General features: G+C 39.5%; 1 protein-coding gene across 1 annotated transcript; it reads right to left on the bottom strand.

The window, feature by feature from the left end:
- Nucleotides 1-8,338: 8,338 nt before the first annotated feature.
- On the bottom strand, nt 8,339-18,454 carry SLC35G1 (solute carrier family 35 member G1). The gene is given in 4 exon segments (XM_063405640.1): nt 8,339-13,708; nt 14,204-14,384; nt 18,162-18,403; nt 18,405-18,454. Coding segments are annotated over 4 exon segments (1,218 nt in total). The 5' UTR covers nt 18,440-18,454; the 3' UTR covers nt 8,339-12,948.
- Between the last annotated feature and the right edge of the window lie 1,693 nt (nt 18,455-20,147).

Here is a 20,147-nt window from a genome sequence, read left to right as displayed (position 1 = left end):
CAGTCTAATTTGTAAAGGAATATTTTGGTTTTAATTGTGGTATTATATAGCAATATTTTCAAACAATTTATTTAACAAATTACATAAAACACTTAAAATATGCTTTTAATTTAAAAAAAAAAATAGCCAAAAGGTTTTTGCTTGGGCTTTGTTCCAAAATTCACCCTTCAGCTAGGACTACAGAAAAGCACGCACACTTGCACAAATGCAAACAGAAATTCTAAAAGAAAATTAGAAACACATGAAAGTAAGGACTGAGAATGTTTTCTTAACTGCACTCTGGTTTCAGTGCAGCAAAATTTTCATTGATTTACTAATGGATAGGCAGTTTTCTTGCGAAGAAACACACAGGCTTTATCTGCAACTAATTCCTTGCTTCCAAGAAACCAATTATCATTCTACAGAAGTACAGCCCGTGGAGGCAGGGTGGCGACTGCTCTGTCAGGGCATCTCAGCTCTCTCTGTAAAGCACAGCCCTGCTTCAGTCACAAAGGGATTCTGCCCCATGAAAACAGTTCTTACAGAAAGGCAGTTCCACTTAAGACAATTATTTTACTAGGAGACCTATTTTGAGGCTGTTTGTGATTGCTAGATAAATAATCCCAACAAGTACAACTTCTATACTGATTCAAAATGATAAATAAATAAATAATAAATTAGTAAGACAAACTACTTGAATTTCAGAAATTGTTAAATTTCAGAAATTTTAAAATTATTAACTCTGGACTGGAGGTTTCTTATGAAGTCTGCTATTCTACAAATATTCCAGAAGCTTTGTGACTATATTCCAAACTTAATATTACTTTATGTGATGTGAGGTCAGTTTTGCCTATTATAACCATCAGCACTCATGAAGCTGAAATTCTAATTCTGAAAGTCTAATGAACTTGCTCAAAGACTCTGACATTTCAATTAGAAAAAAAAATATGTAGCTAGATTTAAAAAAATAACAGTTAAAAAAAGCTGAAACAATGAGCTTTGGAATTCACATCAGCTGTTTGACTCTCAAATCATTAATCAAGTCACCCCCAATCTCTTCTTTGGAAGAGATATGAGAAGTTTTGTAGGAAACTTGAAAAAATCTCACACACTTTTTTCAAATATCTCTAGGAGAGAAAATTTCTGCTGAGGATAATTAGTCGTAAATATGAATAATTGCATTATAATTTTTTTTGGCTACACAAGTTTTAGTCTGAGAAATTTCATATTTCAATGAAGTAGCTTCTGATGTAGATCAAAGAAAGCCTTTTATGCCTTAAGTGTATTCCCTTTGTATAACTTATCTATGTTTTTAGTACGCCATTATTTTATGATGGTTTTTTAAAGTTAGAGACTACATTAGAGTATACAAGTCCTATAGAGAATACAAGTCCTCAAAACACTGGAGTGATAACTCTTGTTTACTTCATATTACATTTCAGGGACAATGGAAGCCGAAGTTATAATATTAGAAATTAAATAGTTAATAATTTTTAAAAAATTGAATACTATACCATAATTTTCTGCTGATTCTCCCTAAAAAAATAACCCAGAAGATAGAAATGCATAGCTATTAATTGATTAATCTATGGGAATTTGGGGGTCAATAATATACATAAATACTAGTGATTTTAAAGTGGCAAGTAACTAGCACTTTCATTCCACATCAAATTACAGAGTCATGATGAAAGTGTGTTGAGATGCCTGCTTTATTACTTCTCTCATATAGTCTTAAAGTTCCTCAAATACACAGTAAAATCCTTAATGCATTTATAATGGTAAAATGTGTTGTTTCTTGCATGAAATTGCATGGTCCAACCAGAATGGAGTATTGTCCTGAGCATCTCAATAAAGCCTGATTTATCTAATCTTTTACATGTATTTGTCTTTGTTTAAGGCCATTAACTGTTGAAGTTCACCCAATAAATGGTATTAAACACTATTTCTAGGCTTGTTTCTCCTGACTGACATTCTCAAGGGAGCTTCACCAAAAAGTAGTTCTTCTATTGCCTCATGACTGGGTCTTTAGTTTGAATACTAAATTACCACTGCACTCACAAATTCCTTTCATGTCCAAAGCAACAAATTGCCCATGCTCTGTCAACCCTTTAAACAAGCAGTCAAGACAATGAGTTATTCATATAATAAATTATAAAACCTGTATTGTCCTTAATGCTGATGTCTAAACAACAACCAGTCCACAGGTTAATCTAATATTAACCTCATTCCGTTTCTTTACTGGCAACCTGCCATAGTATACATTTGACCAAATTCAAGAACCAACACAAGAATTTGTTGAGGTAACCAACCAGAACATTTAAAGCCATAAGATATTTTAACTGTTTTTCTTTCAGTAGTTTAAAAATATAGGTGTCAACACAAAGGACAATCCTATTAGAAAACTTTTCTTGTTGTTAAGGTACTTTGTGTGGGGTGATTATGCTCTACAAGTATGCTCTACATAAAATGTGTAACACAAAATCTTGTAGTGTTTTCACTGTGTACTGTAATTCACTGAAGTTGAATGCAGCATTACATTCACAGAATAATTGAAAAGGAAAATGAAGTGAGTAAAATCTTTTAGCGCTGTAACAGCACCCATGTTTTAGCCTGGTAAGCACATCAATGCTTTGCTGAAATCGACAATAGGTAAGTAAATAATAATCTAGTGTTTCCTACAGTCAGGCTGACTGATTAGGTGTTGAAAATATGAGAGCATGGGAATGCTTGTGGTTAATAGTTCTTCAAAAATGAGCATTTATGACCAGGACTTTCCATAGAAAAACCCAGACAATCAGACTGCAAAAAGGGTAATCACTATTTTGCTCTGCTCATGAAATTAAAAAAGGGATATTAACTTTGTAATATCTGTTGCAGCCTTCTCCCCCAAAAAGGAACATTATTAAATTTACTGTAAATTCTAAAAATACGTGTTTTACAATCCACTTGTAAAGTTCTAGTACTGAATGTTAAAAGGAAAAAAATTTGCCTTGTTCCATCGTCACATCAGTGCATAGTTTCACAGCTAGTCCTGAACAACACAATTTTATGTAACCTTAAATACAACAGAGCTTTAGTAAAATGTTTTTTCTTTTATAATAAAACCAAAATAAACTTCAGCTTCTGTTTTATATGCCAGTTGAGATTCTTTGCAGTAATTCGTTCCACATCTGCTCTGCAGCTTTCAGGTTTATAAAAGCAGCATCTTCCAATTTCCTTTCCTCAAGATATCCATATGCTGTATTCTATGGACATGTTGGTACAGTTTAACATGGAGTCACTAATTACAACTTGGAGTCACATATATGCTAAGGCACAGAAAATAAATACTTGTGGTTATAAGGCATGCAATACTGAAAATTCCAGGCAACCTAGTCAAAAATTCTTCGAAGTGTGATAACATACCAAAAATGTACACCTCAAATTATCACGAAAGTCATAAAAACAAAATTGAGACTTAAAGGAAGAAATAATAAAACTACACATAAGCACTACCAGATTCTAAACTAATGACCTACAATTATGTGCAGAAAAGTGACCAAGAAGATTGTGACAGCGAAACTGCTGCTAAAGAACCAAATGGTTTGTGAATGGGGCTGGTATGGAAACCTCTTCAAAAAACATTTGTCCAAAACATATTTCTAGGATTTCTGAGGACAGTACAGTGTTGATATCTCCTGGATTCAAGTTTCTCAGTTGCCAGTGTATTGTAAACGTGATTGGCTTTCCAGTGAACAGTCCATCGATGGCAGCATTTGAGGGGGGAGAGAGCATAAGGTGACCGCAAACCACATTAACCTTCCCCATATGCAGGATTAGAGTTTTGCAGTGTCCTGACTGATCTGTAGTGCTGTATTTCCTTTTCTGAGCACCCTCAATGCACACCCAATATGCCTGTCCCCCTGAGAGTACAACCATGACAGCTCCCACTGATTCCACGTCTGAGAGATGACAGTGTAAGCACAACTCAAAGTAGCTGCTGTTCTTTACTGCAAATTGTGTGTAAGCATGGTAATGATCTATGTAAAAATCTGGGGGCCCAAACATATCCATTAAGCTCCAGAGAAAGAGGTCTAGGCTGCAGTTTTAAAAAAGTGCAGTGTAACCCTTCATGCTTCTGTCTAGAAGTTCCTAAGGCTTTTAAAACATTCAAATGGGAGAAATGAAATGTGAATAATGCCTTTTCATTAATTATCTAACTGGAACGCATTTCCAACTGTGCATATGAAAGAGGAAACGTCTCTTGTCATGAAAAAAGATCTGTAAAGACTGCAAAAATGCTTTCAGTCCTGAAATGAAGTTCTAAATATCCAAGGAGACAAAAGGCAAATTAGAAAAATATGATACGAAAATATCTGTGGGCATCAGAGAATTTTTAAAGACCAGAATCCTCCAGAAAATTTCAAAGAGCAGAATCAAACTGGCCAATATATTTTTCTTGAGGAAAACAGTATTTAAGTTTCTTGATCGAAACTGACATCTAGAGAACTACAGGCTAAAATAATGTCCATCTCCTTAAGCCCAAGGTTTCCAGGTTTAAAAAAAGGCATAGTAAAGAAATAGAAATGTGGGTATAACTCGAATTTTCCTATTTTTTTCCATGCTAATAATGGGATACAGGCTGCAATCTGAAGCAACATGCTGTCAAGGGTACTCTTATATAATCAGCTGAGAACAAACTGTTCCTTCTTGTCCTTAAATCTGTACCCAATCACACAGACAGGCTTCAGTGGGACAGCTTTGCTACAGAGCACTTGCCAGTGAGAGAACAAAGATTTTTCCCCCAGACTTTCCCTTTTCTCCCTCTTCTCTCCCCCCATCATGAGAACAGGAGATACAAGAGCCTGTTCTGTAAAGCTGTGTCAAGATGATTTATGATAGACATTGAAATTAAAATTTACAAGTCTTGATACAAAAAATATGCTTAATCTGTAAAGTTTATTGCTTGTCTTAATATATATTTCACACCTTCCTTCTTTCCTTGAAAAAACAACATAACTGTGCTGATAACATCAGAAATTGAAATTAGCCACCTTTTTTTGCAAACTAAGAAGTAACAAACTGCAAAGGAAATACAGCTACATGGTTCTGGCAGGTAAAGCAGAAAAAGGAGATAAATCACATAAGCAAACGAGGCTTCTGGGGAAGAAAAGGCTGTCCTGCTACTTGCAGCCCTGCCACGCGAGATTTCAGATTGTAGTATTTTGTTATCACTCTCCTTTTTTAATAATGGAAAAAATGTTTTGTCATATGGCAAGGATAAAGAACATCAGCTAAGTGTTTTCATATGCACTCCCTACATACATTACTACAAATAGCAGAACATGGGGTCTTATATTACATAAAGATGATGTTTAATGAAGAAATTCAACACACATCTTTTACAAGGCATGGATTGACATGAAATAATTCTGGCAAAGTGAAAAAAACCCAATAGAATCAGGTTTCCTTTTTAAAAGCTAACAGCTATTTCTTTCACTTCCTGATCAAAACCCAATAGTGACTGAACAATTTTTATGGTAATATAAAAGAATATTTGTTTTATGTTAAAAAGTACTAATGGGAAAACAAGAAAGTAAATATTAATATCTAATTCACAGTGCACTGTATTTTTATAAAATAAAATGGATTTGCCACGTAGCTTTTCCAAACAATATTTAAAAGGTTTTTCTCTTCTCTAACATTATTCAGCTTCCCAAAACCGTCCAGTACTTCCTATGAAGTAGAACAACACCTAACAGTGCCAGTTAACACCAGCAAAAAATACTCCAGCCAACCTTCCAATGGAAAACATGTTGACAAGTATTTTTTCTAGCTCACTGTAGTACTTAGCCGTGCCACCTCCTCCCTTTCTAATATTTCTCTCCCTTAATTTAAGTTGGTACAACCTTTCCCAACCCTACCAGGCTTTAGCCACAGTACGGTGCATCTATGCTCAAAAGCTTGCCCAGCTTCCTTATTTAATCAGCAGCTCTGCCTGAAGAGGCTCTCACAGCACAGCTGCTCCTGTCCATAGCCCTGTGCTGTGGTGACCAGAGCAACAGTTTCTGGGAAACCCTGGCACTGGAAATATTTGGCACCAGGGCCTGGGCATGAGGTACTAGATGATGTATAAGGCCTCCCTGCCTCAGCATCTGCACCAAGAACCTGCTCAAGAACTATGTAGGGGTCTCACCCCAGCCCCAAAATAAAAATTAGGCGCGGAACAGAAATAGTTTTTAAATCCCCAGCCAAACAGAGCAACAAGGTCAACTGCTCAGAAGCATAATTGCTCTGTTTCTGTGCAACATTAGAACCAGCAGCCTAAATTCATCCTAGCCCACCACAACTTACCACAACGAATTTAACAGTAAGAATGTGTTATCCCTCCCTTTTAATTTTTTTTAAATAATAACAATGTTTAGGACATATGCTACACATCCCATCTGTATCATACCCAGTACCATCATTGTTGATAAAATATCCAATCTCATTCCAAGATCCCTGCCACCTCACTGATGTTCACATGAAGGGAGCAGATCCTCTCTCCTTGCTCCCTAGAATTTCAGAGAGAGCCTTGCCAAAGTCCTACAGCACTATCTGGAATCTTTTGCTCTGAGGGGTGCAGGATACAGTTCAAAACATCAGAAAAAAGTGCTTAAAAGGTTATTCAAGAGTCTGCTGAGCAGTATTCTGTGTAGTTAATAAAATGCTTCAATAGCATTTGGAATACTACTTACATTTAATATTTACACTGAGTACATCATTCTACTGAAACTTTTAATGTCTAGATCTGTGGATCTGGTTTTTCAAGAGGATTCAATCTTACGCCCTAAGGAACAAATTAAGAAAGACAGCCCCACCTGGTGACAGAACAGTCACAGTACAGAGGGAAAATGAACTTGCTGGCTAGAAAACACGAGTTTTCCTTCCACCTCTTTCATACAGACCCCAAAAACACTTCATTCCAGCATGGCAAGAACTCAAATCTCTTTTTCCCTTTGCTCAGCATGTAAACTCAGCTGACAAATCAGCTTGTTATCCTTTCTAGAATTCACTGCTCCTTGTCAGAGTAACGTGCAAACTATATTTAGTAGTGTCAGAAAACAGAGTTCCATAAAAGATACTTGAAGGACAATCAACTGAAACCTATTCGAAGAGTTCATCTGCATATTTTATCTCATGTACTACTTCCTGTGCTCAGGACTGTAAGAACACTTTATCAAATCAATAAAGTACAGTGTTCATAAGTATTGTGCAACTCCAGTGAAGTTTGTTTTCCAATAACGAGAATGCTTTTTAATTTGAAATCCTTCGATCGCTTTTGGTTTTGGTGGGGTTTTTTTATGTTTTGTGTGTGTAAATAGCGTAATTCTTTAATTTTGTTTCAAGAGTTTTATTGTCTAGTAATAGCCTTTGTCTCTTATGCTAAATCACTAATCATTTCTAAATAAAGAGTATCCAAAGAGTTCTTTTCCCCCCCTTCCCTCAAAGCTTAAATTTCTATCTATTAGCTTAGCTGTTCCAAAGTACACACAGAACTGCCAAGAGAAAGTGGAAAAATTTCTTTCACAAATAATCTTCCCTTGCCTATACCTGGCACAGTTCAATCTTTTGGAATTACCTCGCTTTTCCTTCACTTTAAAGCATGTGAAACAAACAGTGACAAACTGTCCTACAATGAGTTAATTTTTGAGCATACAAAGTGAAGAGGATGCTGGACAGATAGGCCAACACTGCCAGTAATTCCCCACAATGTAACTCACAGTCCTGCATCTATTTTTCCCTCTCTAAGTTACACCCAGAAAAAAAGATCTGTCACCTCCTCTCAAAGTTCTCAAGCACAAGCTTGAGAAATCCACTCCTGTTATCTTCTGCTCTTACAACAACTGACAACACTGCAGGAAGCAGCACTGCTGTAAGGATAATAAAAATTAGCAATCTTTCTGTAACATTTAGCAAATATGATTTTTTTAGTGAAAAATTAATTATTAACACACAAGAAAATGGGAAGCACAAGGATAAATTAAGTATCACCTTGACAAGAGACAGGAGTTGAATTCCAATGATGATGTATGGTAATAAAACAGAACAAAAAAATCCACAGAAACAGACTGCCATTTGGACACATGAAAATTTAACTTTACTGATCTGTCAGTGCTACAGTGTTTCCAGTTAAGAAATTAATAAATGGAAGTTGACGAAGCTTCATTTTGTCACTAGCTTGCTGCAAGGCATAAAAAGTGATACAGCATGGTAACATTAGCAGAATTATACCTATGTTCATGTTTACCAGGGACTGCTTGATTAACAGGTCTTTCTTTAAGTTTTACAACCAATGCATTCAGTTATAGTCCACTAAAGAATGCAAAACCAGAGATTAATTCATCAGGATCATTTTATTAGCAATGAGGAATATAAATCTCTTATGAAAATATTCTTAACATTTCAATATATAAGAATTGTCTATAAAAATATACTACTAAGTAACAAAGCCAGTAACTTCTACAAAACATATAATTCAACATGTATTTAACAATATATAGGACATAGCAAAAACCCTTTAATTACTGCTGAGGGTATTTTTACCCCCTTTTTGTCAAACAATAATTCACATAACATAAGAAACTACTCATTCTGATACACAGAAGTTATCACCATAGAACTCTATGTGTGCTCCCCTCAGAAGTCACCTGCATGTGCAGGAACATAAAGCCACAACTTGTCTTTGGATGGACAGGCAGTTATGACCCCAAAGGCATTCTGCTGGTAGCTGCAAGGTCCTGCTGGAGTCAGTGTTCACAGCTGCAGCACTGCCAACACTGAATCCGTGCACGGACAATGTTTTTATTGCCCCTGTGGGGCTGATGCCACAGGTGAGCCTGCAATGGTACCCATGGTTAGAGAACTGAAAACCAGACTCTTCCTGGGTAACTGCTGCTAGTTAGCAAGGAAATAACTCTGAAAGAGGCTGCCTCCCTAGAAATAAACCTTGCAACAGACAGCTCTTAAACAGAAGCGCAAGGATGAGAAAATACCATGGGAGTAGTTATTTATTTTATATTATGATCAAGGGAAGTACAATCCATTCTGTCATTACTAATTATGAGAAGCACCATCTTGAACTTTTTGGAATTGGGAATCTGTTTCCAGAATAAAAAGTACACATTTAACTAGTAATATCAGCAATGCTGTTGAAGTTACTTTATACCTGGTGTTAGACAAATGCCATTTTAATTATACAGACCACCTTTGTCTACACAATGAGCTTGTCAAATTCTTGGTGTAGATTTATTTAAAAGCCCTTATTTAAAGAACTTTTAGAGCATACTTTAAACAATCAACTTAACCTGAACGAAATTGGCTGCTGCACAATGACAGTACAAAACCAGCAGTTTTCTACAGAAGAGTTGGACACATAAGGCTTTAAGGCTACAAAGTCTCACTGAAGACCACCAGCAATTAGTGTCTTGCATAGTAAAGAATATACGAACCAAAACTATGATGCATCAGTAACAACTAAATCTTCTTATCCCTATGCTTCTGTGCAAAATAACCAGTAATTATTACTCTTTCTATTCAGAATCCACTGAAATCAGAACACTGAATGACTATATTGAAACTCAAGGGAAACTTTACATTATAACAAAGCAATTGCAATGCTACAATATTCCATCATATTACATAGGAAGGAGTTTCTATTAGAATAGTATATTTATCCAACTTTAAAGTAAAGATTACAACAGGACATTACAGACAATGAACATCAATATATTTCTGACTCAAAGCTGAGAAAAATAACTTTTGACCCTGAGAAACTTGCTGTATTAAAAAGCTAAAAAATATCAGAATCTAAAAGAATCGAGGCTCAGCCAGATTCATTTCAGATTCTCAAGCTGTTATGCTTTGAAGAAAAGTTATATCATCCTGACAGAAATTTTAAGAAATATTTTCAGTAAAAAAACTCCAGCATTTCATGGTATCCACACTTTTGTAGTTTCATTATCTTTAAGTCTTGCAACTAATATTTAGGTTTTCAGCTTAAATTTGAGAGGAAAAAGAAAATTTAAACTGAGGTGGCTGAGGAACTTAAAGCTTAAATGTCTTTCATACCCAACATCTTTAGAAAAACCAATTAGAGAAACTAGCTCGTCATGCTTTATGGATAGAGAAGTCCTAGTCAAGCTCTTCATTCTCATTCCAGTTAAACAGTTCCCTAAAAGATCAATCAAAACAATGTTCCAAAACATACATCCTCCAACACAGGATCTGGTTTACACTATTATTTTAACAACTTAAATATTTAGCAAGGTTTATGAACAGCAAGAGGAAATAAGCAGATGAAGCCATAAGGAAACCCTGTATGTTTGAACAAAGAAAAAAAATCAATCATCTGGGGGTTTTGGCACAAGAAACATATACCTAGATGTTGGTTTCTCATCATGTAGCATATTTTCTACATTTACTTATGTGTTAAGGGCAAGAAGACAATACTTTCTTCACTAACCTGTTCTTCTCCACTAAGTGTAAACAAGATTCATTGAAATCATACGAACTAAAGATGGTTTTCAATGTAAGCTTCCATACAATTTGTATTCTGTACTGACAAAGCATCATTCATGTGCTGTAATTCAAACTCTCAACTAATTCTACTTCCTAATGTTTTTATACTGTCATCAGGTTAAGGCTACTCTGGTTTTGCCCTCTCCATCAACCTTAAAAAGATATGTACTGGATCAGCTCCCAGGGGTAGCTCATCACATAACCACATAAGCATTGAGCCACGAGGAGAGAGCAGGGCTAGCTGACAATCCAAGTTTGCATCAATCTGAACTGCTTTGGAACCACACCTTTATTAATTTGCAATTCAAACTCATGCATATTACACATGAAGTGAAGCAGTAAAAAATGCAGTCTGTTTTCCTTCCCTCCCCTGAAAGCTGTTCCTCAATGGCAGTAATGGTTAAGCAGCAGAAAATCAATCCCAGTTCACAGTTTCAAGTATTAAGTAAAAAGTGTGCCAAACTGGAATTTTATTATTATGTGAGGCTTTTAAGAGATAGTAAAGCAGTTTCCTGACCTTTTCAGCAGTAGCTGAGCTTCATCATTCAGGAAAAGCAGAGAACAGACAGCTGAACAAATTCTACCACTGAAGTGGTGGATGAAAATTTTCTCATATCCATAAACACATTCAGATTCAGGGTGCAGGTTTTATCTACAGAAACTTGGACAAAGACAGCTCCTCACATCCAGATACATGGAAAAGGTTTTTCTGTGAGGTAATGATAAACACCTAGAGGACAGCTCAATCATTGGTCCCAGCCAGCACCGCTTCATCAATGGCAAGTATTGATTGTCAAAGCTGATTTCCTCCTGCTACAGGGTAGCCCACCTAGTCAATCTAGGAAAGCCAGGACTTGTAATCTTTCTGGACTTCAGCAGAGCTTTTGATACTGTCACAGATTCCCTCAGAACAAAATGTCCAGCAAACAGCTGGGTAACTGTACTACATGATAGGTGAGCAAGTGACCTCCTCGTAAGTCTGAAAACCTCCTCATGATACAAAGGACCAAATAAAGATTTAAGTTAAACTTTTCTTTGAACTTTACTGAGACAAGACCCAGAAGTATGTAATGTTCAGCTTGGGAAAATCCCACTTCCTGATACTAAATATTTAGTCCACCTGAAATGTGAAGAACACCAAAGTCAGTAATAAAAGTATTTTTCTTTAGTGTTTGTTGCATTCAAGATAAAGCCTACAAAAGTGAGAAGATATGCAAGAGAAGTGATAAATACGGACTTAAAAGAGCCAGTGTGAAGTGGGACTGAAGTTGCCCACTAGCACTGTCTGATGCAGTGTGGATGCCTGAATGTGATGTGTACTCCTAGCATCACCCTCCACCAAGCTTTCCTCAAACCTCTTCTGCAGAATCTCTGTATGACCTTGGCCAACCTCCATTTTCTGTGAAACTACAATTACATTGTGCTCTTGTACATTCTTAGGAAACAGGCAAAAGCTTTAATGTAAAACCTCCTAAGTTTATGAAGGCAAAGGAGACTCAAACCTGGTCTCATAAAGAACTTTTGTATAGAAGAATCTAAAAAGGGACGTAAGCAGCATTAAATATAACCTATATAAATACCTAAAAAATATAATCTTTTGCATAGAATAAAGAAAAGTGCAGCTACAGCGCAGCATTCCACACCAGAAGAGCTAATTTATGTGTGGTATAGAATTAACTGTTGTCTCTCATCACTGAGACTGCAGCAACTAAAGACATGTTTATAGGGAAAATCACTTTTGAAAAAAAAGGGTGATTATGTTGTTTCACTATGAGAAGTAAGTGCAAACATTTGAAATCCTTTTTTTAAAAAACCAAAGCTGATAGGCAATTTTCACGAGTTAATTTTCTCTTGACATTACTTGGAAAAATGAAATGGCTTTTGTTCTTTTAGAATTCAAATTCAAATTAAATCCGCATTTGGCATCTGTTTTTTGCAAAATAATAATTAGAAAGCTTATAGAAGTACAAGCTTTATCTAGTCTATAAAAGCTGGTTGTTTAAGGATTATCAGCTCTTCATTCCCTTCTAACTTTTGTACTGCAATCCCTGTGGTAATCAAGCACAGAACAGTATTACGTTTGGGAGACTTATTTCCACCGCTCTGAAAAATAAAGAAAGAGTCTAAGTGAAGAGTCAGGAACTTTAGGAAAATAAATATAGTCCACTTTTGAAAGAAAGCAACAACTTTTAAGTATCTTTCTACTGCCCATATTAACACGCCTAAATATAAGAAAGGAAAGTATATACCTCATCAATTGCTAAAATATCTTCAATTCTGGTTAAAAAAAAAAGTCAAGTTATTTTACTGGATAGAATTTGGTACTACAATTTAGTAAACAGGATATTCAAAATAAATAAAAATAAATATTGTATTTATATATCTTTCAAGGTTGCTTGTTTCTGCAATGAATTTGTGTTTGTATTGTTAGATTTCCCCCTCTTTAGCTTTTTTCACACTGTGTCTCCACTTACGGATGGCTGTTCCTGAACTACTGGCTACTACACAAAGGGCACCACCCACAGTCCACCAAGTTGGTAGATGATTGAGAAAAAGAACTTGTAAAATGAAAGCAAACACCACATCCATTGTTCTCATTATTGATACAGGTCCAGCTTTCTCTATCTGTAATGCTTTTGTGAGAAATATCTGACCCCCCAACCCTAACACACCTATTAATATCAGAAAAACCCTGTCTCTGCCACAGTGTGGTAAACGCCATTCATTCAAAACAAACAATGCTATAACACATCCAATTAACCCAATGACTGCGTAATACCAGATTGACAAAAAATAGTGCACAGATTTTCCCACCTTCCTTAGTATAACAATAGTGGAAGCTGCTGATACTGTGCTTGCAATTGCTGCTATAGTTCCTTTAAGGTGATCTGAGTAACTGCCTTCAATGCCCGTAACACGGGAGCCAAACAGAAACGGTGGTCTGGCAATAAGAATCACTCCAGTGACTGCAAAGAGAGTAAACAGGAGATCCCAAAGGCTGTATTTCTCTTTGAGAAAGATCCATGCCAGCAACGATGTGAAAACAGGACTGGTGAAAGTTATAACAGTGGCATCAGCTAGTGGCATGACTTGGTAAGCGTAGTAGAGAAGAACCATTGCAGTAGAGCCAAGGAATCCTCGGAAGAAAAGAAAAATTCTTTTACCTTTTGGTCCCAAAAACCCTGTTCTGAAAAACAGAAATGTCACATTAATGTCACTGTCTTGCTTATTCCATGACTATCATCCAAACATATTCAAGTACGGTACACACCTTTCTAGACAAGGGAGTTTAATACCCAAATATTCTTAACTGTCTGATCACAAACCAATCTATTTCCATCATGACCCCCCCAATCACATTCAGAGTCCAGAACCTGTTCTTCTAGTGATTAATTTTTCACCTTCAAAATTACCCAAGAGTATCTACAAATTACCTTGTTTTTTTAAGATCACTCCTTTGTGGAAATCAAAGCATTTGAGAAAATAATCCTAGTAGAAGCCTCTACCATTCAGAGTCAAAGGTTCTAAGGTTTTCTGAATCATATTACGAAACTATCAACTAATCTAAAATAATGCAGCTGAAGTCCAAACTAAAATAACAATGCAATCGTATTTAAGTGAGTGATAATTCTAGATCTAGTTTTAAGAAATAACTTTAAATTTAAACATGTTTTACACTTACTTGTAGTATATTAAACCAGGAAGAACAAATGCCATTTGGAAAACACATCGAAATGCACTCACTTCCACTGAATGTACATCTTCTATTTTTTTAAGGAATAAAGAGGCCACTGAGAAAAGGAAGGCAGACAGTATGGTGTAAAACAGACCAAGTCCTGGGCACGCAGCTTTCTTCTTTGCCCCTGCAACAGATAAACTACAGTTAATAAAGATCTGTTAGAAGAGTTCTCTGATCAGGCAGCTCCACACACTGCAGTGCTCCATGTATCTGTGGTGATTGCTGCGATGGAGAACAGGGGAACCAGAGAAACAAATGCAAATATTACATGTATTTACCAGACCTACCTTGAAAATACTTTTCACTGACCATCATGGGTCCTCTGTTTTTCTTAAAACAGGGTGTAAGAGATGAACTCTAACCCCGGGATACAAAACATCACGGTTCTACATGAATTAGTAAACTTAACTTCTTGTAGGTATCAGACTAGTATGGGTGATTTACTATAGGGACTAGTCACAATTCTGCTCAGGAACCAATAAATATAACAGACTACAAAATATCCCACGGTCAGACCCTGAAACTATTATATTGGGAATCAGCTGCTTAGTTAATGAAGGTTCCTAAGCAAAAATTTAATTTCCTTTCTCAGAAATACATAATGTAAAATCTGTGCACAAACACCATTTTTGTTATGCGTCACTAAATTTGACCCAGACCAATAAAATTTTTATCTTGCTGTAAGAATCCAAATGTTTTCTTCAAATAGGCATCAAATACACATTTTTAGGCAGAATAAATTTAAGTAACTGATGTTAAAACATCAATAGCCTGATATCTATCATAATTCCATGAAGACCTTAGTTTATGCTTATTTATTAGACTTCCCCTTCCTGAATGTTTCCCAAGTCTAATGTTTCTATTCAAGTTTCCTCACTGCCTCAGGCTCTCTTCAACAACATACTCTTCCTCGTTCCACTCATTCTCTCCACCCGGAACTATAAAAAAAAAGAAAAAAAAAAAAAAAAAGAAAAAGCAAGGAGAGGGAGAACTGTGTTGAGGTCAGCAGCAACCTCCACAGAAATCAGCCTTTTTTGTTATTGCTTTGTGGCACAAAAGGCATAGTTATTTCCACTGAACCCAGAGGTGAACACCAGGGAAAACAGAGCCCATCTAAAAATTTGAGTGAGGTGTCACCTCACTATCTTTCTTCTTCTCTACCTGCATAAAAAATTGTGAGTTACTTTTTTCTGTGACTCCCTCTAAAGATAGGATCAAGAACTCCATGTCCCAGAGCCAGTGTTTTGATAAAAGGGTGCCTCATCTCACATTAGTGTGGCAGCCTGTGAGCCTTATGGATCCTCTAAAACATAATCAGCCGGGTACTGCTGCGAGTTGCTTAGCAACTAAGTATGGTTTTGAGAGGGGTTTTTTTTAAATTAACAAAACTTGTCACAAACCACTTTGATCCTCCTTGAGATCAGCATTCAAGGCTGAGAAACTGCCTCTCACTGCCTAGAAGGGAAGACTGCAGGCTGACAGTCCTAGGGACCTGGGCTTTACAGCAGCAACCACAACCTGAAGTAGGCAAAAGGTTTGCTTCTCAAGGAATCCTGCCACACTGCAGCTAAAGTGAGTTACAGCTTCTACTTACAGAAATATTTCTGTTTAGCAACAGCCTCTTACATAAAACTGACTATAAAAACCAACCAGCACTGGACCAGGACATCTACCAACTATGAAACAAAGTGGGTTTAAAAAATGTCCATGAACTCCATAATGCCTTAATCCACATAGTCACATGACAGAACCACAAAATCAACAGTCTCTAACATTGAAACAAGAGGAATCACACTGGCCTACAACTGAAAAGGGAAATCCAAACCCAGGCTGGCTTATGGATGAACACAGCACAAACAAAACTATTAACTTTTATTTCAGGCATGATAGCTTCCCTGATTATTACAGAATGAAGCCAACCTAAATAAAGGAAGCATTAAAATGTTAAAGCAAAATACACTGAAAGGATCTTACACCCAGAACTAAGCTTTGGATCATAAGGAACAAACAAAAATCAGAAGGAACTAATTTCTGTAAGCTACAATACACCAAGCCTATCAGAATAGTGAGAATCTTGTAATACTAGAATTTAAACCATCAACATCTTGAATTGCCAAAGCATGTACTCAGTGCAATGAGAGTGTTTTATTTCCTTTTAAAAACAAACGGTCCATGTTCTTCCACCAAAAACAAGAACTGCAGTTCTGAAGAGTACTTATTTCAAAGTAAGTTTTAGGGAGAAGTTAGGTTAAGATAACATTCCCACCCCACAAAATATTAAGCCTCGAAATACTAGCCTAACACCATCAAAACATTCAAGCACTCATGCTTTTTTCAACCCAGCAGCCTAAAAATCAAAAGGTTTCAAGGAGTACCCAAGTCCTCTTTTTTGAGTGGCTACAGATTTGGTTTTCCAATTTTATTCCGTGGCTATCTCCACATGCAATGCTTTCAAACAATTCTCCACTCCTTTTTCAAGTCATAGGTAAACGCCTCCCACTGCTCCCTGTTTTAGGTGTAAATTCTAATAGTGTTTTAATGTTGTAAAGAACAGTAGCAGAGGCAGAAGAGTACTGGCTATGGGAAAGATGGTCAGTGAGATGATGATTCTCCCAGACCTTCAGGAAAGGCAGAAGAGTCTCCATGTTACAAAAAGCAGAAAAGTTCTCTTTGACTTCTGTAAAGTGCCAGGAGCACAACAGCCTGGATTGGAACTAATCATGGTCATGCAGACAAGATCTAGACGTGATTCATAGTCTTCAGTCATAGACTCAGTCAACAATTTTGCAAGACAGACAGCCCAAAACCAAAGTACTCTTTCTGGTCATTTAATGAAAGTTTCTCAGGATTTCAAACACTGGGGTTTTTTTTCCCCAAGCTTTGCTTTAGAAGTGACACTAATGTGAATTTCACTGGTGAAGGACCCTGGCGTCTCCACAGCTCACCAACAAATCTATTTTCTGCTAGAAAGTCAATTACAATCAATTTCATAACAAATACACTTTCAGTGAAGTCGTTTTAAAAAACAAGTACTCGAGGTAACTTTAGCAATGATTTTAACACAGCATTTATGTTTTAAGAGAACTCCACTTTAAACCTACATGTTCCATATTTCACAATACGTTTGTGGCTTTATCAATTAAAATTGATAAAGAAGTGAAGCACTGATTCGCGTTAGGACAAAAGGATCACACGCAGACTACAGCAATGCAGGAATTGCCCAGGAAGTCACAGTCCCAAGTACGTGGACTAACTGAAGTGCACTCTCAAAGGCTTTTATAGTGCCAGAAGTTCACACAGGCAGAAGGCACCTCTATTTACCCAACATGTGAAGTCTTAATTTAAAACTTTAAAAACAGGAAGTACTGTTTTCCCGAGCAATAATCGCTCCCGAGGCTCTCTGAAAGGCGACAGAGCCGCTTGCCCTGGGGATGAGCGGTCCCGGCGCTCTGCCCGCTGCCGGGGCGTGGAGGGCACCGGGCGCCCGGCCCGAGCCGCGCCCGGCACACGGACACAGCGCACGGGGCACGGAGCAGGTCGTGCCTGCAGCCCGCCGATTCCTCCACCGGGGCCGGCTTGTCCGGTCAGGAGGAGCGGGAGGAAGAGGGCGAGGCCGAACCCGCTCGCAGGTGACCCGCGGGCACCAGGTGCGAGCCGCGGCCGCCGGGGCCGGCCCGCAGGCGGCGAGGCGGCATCCGCCGGCGGCGGGGCGGGCACCGATGCCGGGCGCCCTCTGCAGCCGCCCGAGCCCGCTGCCCGCCCCGCCGCCACGTGCGGACGGCCCGGTGCCCTCGGGCCGCTCCTTCTTCCCCCGCGGCCCGGCAATGTCACCCCGAGAGCGGGCAGCCCAGCCGGGACGACGCTGCCCCCCTGCCCCGCCTGCCGGACTCCCCCTCCTCACCGGGTGCCTCGCAGCAGAAGGGCCACGACATGCCCGAGCAGCAGCCACAGGCGCGGCGCTCCTCGGCGCCCGCCGCCTCGACGCCGGGCGCGGGGCACAGGCGCGGCTGCTCCGCACCCGGCCCATCCTCCCGGCCCGGCGGCACCACCGGCTCCTGCCCGCCCGCTGCCGGAGCAGCGTCGCCCTCTCCGCCCTGACACAGCACCATGAGGACGCGGGGCTGCCGCGATGCTCCCGGCGGCTCCTCGGCTGCCGGCGACACCTGCCCTCCTGCGCATGCGGTGCGGCCGCCCAGCGCCTTCCCTCGGCCCGCCCGCAGCGCCGAGCCCCGCGGGGGAGGTTACCCCGGGGCCCGGCTCCGCCGCCCCCCGCCAGGCCCCGCCTGGCCCCGGCCCGGCGGCCCGGCCCTCCCGCGGCGGGAGGTACCTGCCTGCGAGCCGGGCGGAGCGCAGCGGCGCTGCCGGGCCGGGGGCAGCGCCCTGCCGCTTCCTGCCTGGCGTCCCCCGGATAGGGACCCGGCGAGGGCAGCGGAGCGGTGCCGGGAGCAGCGAGGCCGTGGAGCCTCGGGAGGGGGAGCTCTGAGCCCGCCGGAGAGCCGAGGGGGCCGCGCAGGCCGCGGCTGTTTGCGAGCCGAGGACATAAAACCCTGGGCAGAGGTGACGCGAAGTTGTTTTAGGGGCGTCGTTGCGTCATGTGCGCGCCCGAAATGAAAGCAGCGCTGTGTCTGTGTGTGTGTCCCGGCACTGAGCGCTCTCAGCCCAGCCTGGCCGGCTCTTCCCCCGCGATGAGGACCCGCCGCGGGCCCGGCCGGCACGGAGGGGTTCCCGCTGCAGCCGGCTCCGAGCCCTTGGCAGAGCCGGGGTGGCCCCGGTGGCCCGGCAGTGCCGCCGGGTCAGCGGGCAGGGGCAGAGCATCGCTCCCTGCGAGAGCCGCTGCCTGCACCGCCGCACCCGCGGGTCAAAACTGGGATGGAACCCTGTGGGCAGTGCAGTCAGGATTGTTAACAGGGTACAGAAATCATTTAACCACCTTTCTCCTATGTTTTCCCTAACAAAACAAAGCCGCCTGTGCCTTTGGGCAGCGGAATCGGAAAGGGTAGAGAGAAAAACAGAAGTAGCCCTTTTTCCTTACCCATGAAAAATGCAGAATAAAAGAAGCAGAATAAATATAAAATGCTATTTTTTCCCTTTTGAGCAAGTTGAACTGTTATCAATAATTAAAATGGGAGGAATTTCTATTAAAAGGAAAGATTTATGCTCACATTAATCTCTTAGCTGCATAAATCAATCTATGTTTATTTCTTTATTCTCAACAAAGGAAAATGTAATCTACAGCTTTAGCAAAATGAATGCCAAATGGTAGATAAAAGCAATTTCATACAAACGATTTTAAGTTTTCCCTCAAGCTACCTCATAAAAGCTATTTCAAGCTTTCGGTGTCTCTAATTTAGCACATTTTATAGTCCATGCTAATCCACCAGAGGCTGTAAGTATTTCATTATCTTGGAGCCAGCATTTGATTAATATGACCAGAATTGTTTCACAAATTGTCCTTAACTAAAAATTAGATGTGCTATATCAATTATTAAAATAAGAGAAAGCAATTAATAAGGTTGTGTTGAAATCAGAATTATTTCTAAATATTTACATTATCTTGCTATAAAACAAGAAAAAAATACATGCTGCGGTATTTATAAGCAACTTTTTTTACAGTTCCTATCCACATAGCTCTCTACAAAGCCTATACTGAAAGCTTTACTAAATCTTTCCTCTGGAGATGAAAAATTTCCCAGACACTCTTAATTAAGAAGATACTTTTTCTTAATGCACTTCTCTATTACTCAGTTTGGTTTGATTTAGAAAGGGAGGTGCAAATAAACCTGGCAGCCTGCTGTTTTCTCAAGAAACCTACACCTCTCTGCACTCCAAGGCAGCTTTCCCAGGCCAGTGTTCCATGAATCACCGAGACAAGGCTGGAGCCGTCAGT

Source organism: Prinia subflava, chromosome 9, assembly GCF_021018805.1.
Source record: "Prinia subflava isolate CZ2003 ecotype Zambia chromosome 9, Cam_Psub_1.2, whole genome shotgun sequence".
Lineage (NCBI taxonomy): Eukaryota > Metazoa > Chordata > Aves > Passeriformes > Cisticolidae > Prinia > Prinia subflava.
Note: the sequence above shows the minus strand (reverse complement) of the source record. Positions and strands in the feature narration are given on the sequence as shown.